The 6,868-nt window shown below is 39.6% G+C and overlaps 1 protein-coding gene across 1 annotated transcript; it reads right to left on the reverse strand.

The window, feature by feature from the left end:
* Positions 1-233: 233 nt before the first annotated feature.
* LOC107808821 (histone H1-like) lies at positions 234-1,182 on the reverse strand. The gene is given in 2 exon segments (NM_001325830.1): positions 234-894; positions 987-1,182. Coding segments are annotated over 2 exon segments (621 nt in total). The 5' UTR covers positions 1,164-1,182; the 3' UTR covers positions 234-450.
* Between the last annotated feature and the right edge of the window lie 5,686 nt (positions 1,183-6,868).

Consider the following 6,868-nt stretch of genomic DNA (forward strand, 5'->3'; position numbering starts at 1 on the left):
GTTACCCTTATGTATATTTTTAGAAGAATTTCTTACTCCTCATATTAAATATTTAATTAAAAGTAATACACATTAAATATTTAATTAAGAGTAATATAGTTATATACTAGGTATTTTTGTATAAAAATAAATTGGCCACTAAGAGAGAGTAACAATAAGTTGATCTTTGATCCACCAACAACGCCATTAACAACCATTACAAGTAATAAGGATCGGCAATAGGGAAGAAAGCATGTTGAAAAAGAGAAGCTGAATATTAACAGGAACAGCACGTTAATTTACACAGGTACAAAACGGTTAATGTCGAAGCCCAAGTAGAGATCTAGATCCTATCTACACTACACAACATCACAGACAGAAAGTAGAAACTTCATTTGCAATATTCACAAACCTAACAAACAAAAGGCTTATTACTCCTATTATCTACTCTATATTAGCGAGCCGCCATACTTAAGCTGCAACTTTCTTAGCCCTTTTAGCTGCAGGGGACTTAATAGACTTGGGCTGCTTTGCCTTTGCCGGAGCAGACTTCTTTGCCTTCTTAGCTCCAACCTTTTTCGGCTTCTGTGTCAGTTTTGCTTTCTTCGGCACCTCTGTTTTCTTCGCTGTAGCGGTGGCAGACCTGGTGCTTCTAGGTTTCTTCTTAGAATCGGCCTTTGGAACCTTTTTGGTAGAGGCTGTTATTCTCTCCTTTTTCCCGGCCTCGGATAGCTTGTACGAAGCCTTGATTTTCATAAGCTTACCCTTTGCTGCAGAATTTTTCAATTGAAGACCGAGAATTTTCCTGAAATTCGCTGGTAATTCGTCCTTGTGTTTGTCCTCCGTGTATTTTGCAATTGCATAAGGACTTGATCCACCTTTCTCGTTCAGAGCCAACAGAGCCTCTTTAATCATCTGTAATATTTCCATTCCAATATTAAATACACCGAAATTGCTAATTATAAAATCTATATTCATTAAAAATTGGCAAATTAATGGATAAATACCTGAAAGTAGGGAGGATGAGTAACAGTTTTGGCAGATTTAGGCTTTTTCTCTCTCGGCGCTCTAGGTTTCTTCTCCTTAACAGACTTCTTCGTCGCCGGAGGTTGATTCTCAGCCGTGGGAGCCTCTGCCGGCGGCTGCTCCACGGCGGGGTTCTCCACTTCTCCAGTTGCCGACATCTTTCTAAATTCTCAAAATTAAGGTGATTGAATTACAACGTGCTGTGATCATTCTGGAATACAAGTAACGCTATTTATATTGGGGAAATGATCCTGCTTTCACAGTTTCTGCATTTTGATTGGTTCAATTGGAGTGATGAGGATCGATATTTTAATTAAGAATTAATCACGTGAGCACACGTGGATGTCATCTAGACGTTGGTTCACTGTGAATTGGATTAAGAGCTGTTATTCTTATCTAGAAGGAAATACTGGTGCTGGTTTTTTCTTTCATTGTGGGTGTTCTAAGGGGTGTGTTTTCTATTTAACTTTGTGATTTTATTTTAAATCACAGAATTTTGATCTTGATTTGAAACTTTTTTAGTTATTGAAACTAGAAAATTGCTGATCCAATGTGGCTGGAAAGTAGCAAAATGGTGGGCATTTGCATGTATTTTTGAGGTGTTAAAGTAATACGGTATAAAGGTCAAGTGATAATTTGTATACATTCTAGTTAAACTAATACTCCATTGACAATTATAAAATGACATCGTGGGTAATTAGCCATGCTTAGCAGTAATGATAATATAATTCTTTTTAGAATTTCTTTTTCTTCTTCAGAGCAGTAAACTTACCAAAAAGATTTTAATACTTTGAGATTTGAGTTTCATAAGTATGGGTCACGGTAATTTTTCTAACTCATTGGTCACTTAAGAAATGATACTTCATTTTTGTACAGGGTAAAATATGTTCATATTAAATGATCATATAAGAAAGTGATACGCGGAGCCGAAGATAGAAGGCATTGATGTCCAAAGACAACAATCTCATTTGTTACCGGAGAGAATAATATTCATAAAGGAGAAATAAATGTCCGTCACCCGGTAGCATTTAATGAAAAATATTTTATAGCATTAAGTGCATAATCCGTTACAAAGAATATGACATTCACTGTCTACCGTTACACATTATTCAATGGCCCTCATAATTGTCATTTAAAAGGGGCTTGATCCTAGGACTTTGTTCCCTATGTGCAACTATAAATAGTGAACTCTACCAACATTGTAAGGACACGAATTTTTTGACAAACATACACTATACTTTGTTCAAAACTCAATAACATTTTACTTTCTTGCTTATTTACATTATTCTTACTGCCTCCGGAAGCTCTGCTCCCGGGACCAAGATATCTGTTGTTTTATCTCAGTTTTAAGGCTAAGTCTTACATTTTTGCCTAATTTATTTATCAAATCGATTCACTTGTTTATAAACCACGTATAAATTCAACTGTATCGTTTTACTAGTAAATAATTTGGCGTCCACCATGGGGCATGGACAATGGTATAATTGAATTGATCCCTACATCTATTACTAACTTTTTTGATTCTTTGTTCTTAGCAAAAATTATTAAAAATGGCAAATAACGATGCCAATATCGCACACAACGTTGAGACCCAAGGAAATCAGCCTCAGCATGAAGATTCCAACAGCGATACCCGTAACGAGGGGAATGAGGCCACGCCAGTCCATGACAGGCAATATCCACGACATGTTCGAGAGACAACTCTCGATGATGCTAAAGACGAGCACGTTATCGAAACAGTAAGGATCCTAAGGGAGCAACAAAGGGCCATTATGGGACATCTCTCGTGGCAGGATCAAGTTATGACGGAATTAAGGAAAGCGTTGTTGGGTGATTCCAACAACACGAATGGACGAGGTCCAGCCCCTCACGGTGCTCCCGCAAATCGAACAACGCATAGGGTCAATACCAATACCCAGAGAGGCGACGTGGGCTTTGACAGGGCCGGGGGGAACGGTAGCGGATCCGGTAACAACAATAAGAATGATCCTTTTAAAACTGAATTTCGGGCGCACTACTAGTATTGAAAGGACCGCATTCAAAGAAGTACACTCAATTGCCATTCAAACTCAGCGCAATACCAGAGTTGATCCCGAAGTGGTTCAAAATGCCAGACGTACCGAAATATGATGAGAATTCATATCCTTATGAGCATATCACCACCTATACAATGGCAGTGAAGGAAAATGATTTGGCTCTGCATGAGATTGAGTCAATTTTATTAAAGAAATTTGAGGAAATCCTCACGAAGGGGGCCCTCACATGGTATGCACTCTTGTCCGAACATTTTATAGATTCCTTCGAGATGCTCGCGGACTCTTTCATTAAGGCCCATGTTAGGGCCGAAAAGGTACATGCCCGAAAGGCCGACATATTCATAATTGCATAAGGAGAGTCCGAATTATTGTGAGTGTTCGTGACTCGATTCCAGAAATAGAGGATGTTGCTCCCGCCGTACCAAATGAATGGGCCGCAAAAGCATTTACTAAAAGGTTAATCCGAGAAGTTCTGATACTTCCTGGAAATTGAAAGAAAGTTTGTCTAAATTCCAGGCAACAACATGGGCGAATATTCACAACTGGTACGAGTCAAAATTAGAATTGAAGATGACTAGCTCGATTTTCCGGCGTCTACCAAAGGTCGAGACCGGGAGAAAATAAAGAGAAGTTGAAAGATGATTTTGACACAGATCGACGATTTTCAAGGGGATGATTTTTGCTCTATGAGTGGGCCTAAGGATGCGACAAAGGTTTTCGGTCGGCGGATAGATTCTCTACCGATAGGAGAACTGATCGCGGCCAAAATAATAAGTCATTAAAGGACAAGGAGACATCGGATCCTCGAGATTCTTCCTACCCTAGTGTCACGACCCAAACCGATGGGTCACGATGAGTGCCGGAGTCCTACCTGTCGAACACCCATAAGCATACGACTAAGATATAAATATGAATAACATCTACTGAATTACAAGAATAACATGCATAGGGAAAACCTGTCCAAAAGACATATACATATATACGTGTGGAATACGTAGGGCGAGCCGACAAAGCTGCTATAGACAACTATATATCCAAAATTGGAAGCTGACAAGGCCACATATTATCTAACTATACATAAACTGTCTACAGACCTCTAACAAAATATACAAATGTACAAGGGCGGGACTAGGCCCCATCACACCCATATATGTATACAAACATATCGTACCCAAATCCAAAGCAGCTTCGGAACAAATGGAGCACAACAACTCTCGCTGATCAAGGATCCTAAGAAGGGGTCAGCTTGTCTACCTGCACCTGCGGGAATGAAATGCAGGCCCCGAAAAATAGGGCATCAGTACAATAATGTATTGACTATGTAAGGCATGAAGATCAGTATATAAGAAACATAGATGAAACATGGAATAACGAATTCCATCTGTAAGTCTAAATAACTTTGTAAATTCTGAAACATTTATAATGTCATGCACGTTCATATAAATGTCGTGTCATGCATAGGTATATGTGTACATAACATCATCAAGACTCTGATAGCATCCCATCATATCATCTCGGCCACTATGGGCAACATCGTTAACATACACCAGTTGATTAGTTGGTGGTGAGTATATAATGTCGTAACCTTTTTTCATATCCCATATATATATAAGTACATATATATATACGTGTATATAATGCCATGTGGTCATGGGTCAATGTACATGTATAAATGAATGAAATGCATAAAAATATGCCACCAAGATCAATATACATTTCGGATAAACTTCAACAACTACATATTTTTCTGAAACCCATGAACAGAAGGTGTGATAATAAGATATATGGGAATTCAAGAACATAGGCACCTGAGCACCTCTAATACTCCTATGAATAGAGTCATTTATGGAAGTTATGCATTTGCTCGTTTTGTTTATAACATATGGATCATGACAAAAGAAAGGAAGGATAGCCTTAATATACCTGAGCCGGTTCTCTAGATAATCCTTCTAACACACGACAATTGCGACAAAACTCGTGACGGCAAGATCGGAGTAGGCAAAAAGTTGTAAGGTATTCTTGTGATAGATTCTATAAACCACGTATAAATTCAACTGTATCATTTTACTAGTAAATAATTTGGCGTCCACCATGGGGCATGGACAATGGTATAATTGAATTGATCCCTACATCTATTACTAACTTTTTTGATTCTTTGTTCTTAGCAAAAATTATTAAAAATGGCAAATAACGATGCCAATATCGCACACAACGTTGAGACCCAAGGAAATCAGCCTCAGCATGAAGATTCCAATAGCGATACCCGTAACGAGGGGAATGAGGCCACGCCAGTCCATGACAGGCAATATCCACGACATGTTCGAGAGACAACTCTTGATGATGCTAAAGACGAGCACGTTATTGAAACAGTAAGGATCCTAAGGGAGCAACAAAGGGCCATTATGGGACATCTCTCGTGGCAGGATCAAGTTATGACGGAATTAAGGCAAGCGTTGTTGGGTGATTCCAACAACACGAATGGACGAGGTCCAGCCCCTCATGGTGCTCCCGCAAATCGAACAACGCAAAGGGTCGATAACAATACCCAGAGAGGCGACGTGGGCTTTGACAGGGCCGGGGGGAACGGTAGCGGATCTGGTAACAACAATAAGAATGATCCTTTTAAAACTGAATTTCGGGCGCACTACTAGTATTGAAAGGACCGCATTCAAAGAAGTACACTCAATTGCCATTCAAACTCAGCGCAATACCAGAGTTGATCCCGAAGTGGTTCAAAATGCCAGACGTACCGAAATATGATGAGAATTCATATCCTTATGAGCATATCACCACCTATACAATGGCAGTGAAGGGAAATGATTTGGCTCTGCATGAGATTGAGTCAATTTTATTAAAGAAATTTGAGGAAACACTCACGAAGGGGGCCCTCACATGGTATGCACTCTTGTCCAAAAATTTTATAGATTCCTTCGAGATGCTCGCGGACTCTTTCATTAAGGCCCATGTTAGGGCCAAAAAGGTACATGCCCGAAAGGCCGACATATTCATAATTGCACAAGGAGAGTCCGAATTATTGTGAGTGTTCGTGACTCGATTCCAGAAATAGAGGATGTTGCTCCCGCCGTACCAAATGAATGGGCCGCAAAAGCATTTACTAAAAGGTTAATCCGAGAAGTTCTGATACTTCCTGGAAATTGAAAGAAAGTTTGTCTAAATTCCAGGCAACAACATGGGCGAATATTCACAACTGGTACGAGTCAAAATTAGAATTGAAGATGACTAGCTCGGTTTTCCGGCGTCTACCAAAGGTCGAGACCGGGAGAAAATAAAGAGAAGTTGAAAGATGATTTTGACACAGATCGACGATCTTCAAGGGGATGATTTTTGCTCTATGAGTGGGCCTAAGGATGCGACAAAGGTTTTCGGTCGGCGGATAGATTCTCTACCGATAGGAGAACTGATCGCAGCCAAAATAATAAGTCATTAAAGGACAAGGAGACATCGGATCCTCGAGATTCTTCCTACCCTAGTGTCACGACCCAAACCGATGGGTCGCGATGAGTGCCCGAGTCCTACCTGTCAAACACCCATAAGCATACGACTAAGATATAAATATGAATAACATCTACTGAATTACAAGAATAACATGCATAGGGAAAACCTGTCCAAAAGACATATACATATATACGTGTGGAATACGTAGGGCGAGCCGACAAAGCTGCTATAGACAACTATATATCCAAAATTGGAAGCTGACAAGGCCACATATTATCTAATTATACATAAACTGTCTACAGACCTCTAACAGAATATATAAATGTACAAGGGACGGGACTAGGCCCCATCATACCCATATATGTATACAA

Source organism: Nicotiana tabacum, chromosome 3 (assembly GCF_000715075.1).
Source record: "Nicotiana tabacum cultivar K326 chromosome 3, ASM71507v2, whole genome shotgun sequence".
Lineage (NCBI taxonomy): Eukaryota > Viridiplantae > Streptophyta > Magnoliopsida > Solanales > Solanaceae > Nicotiana > Nicotiana tabacum.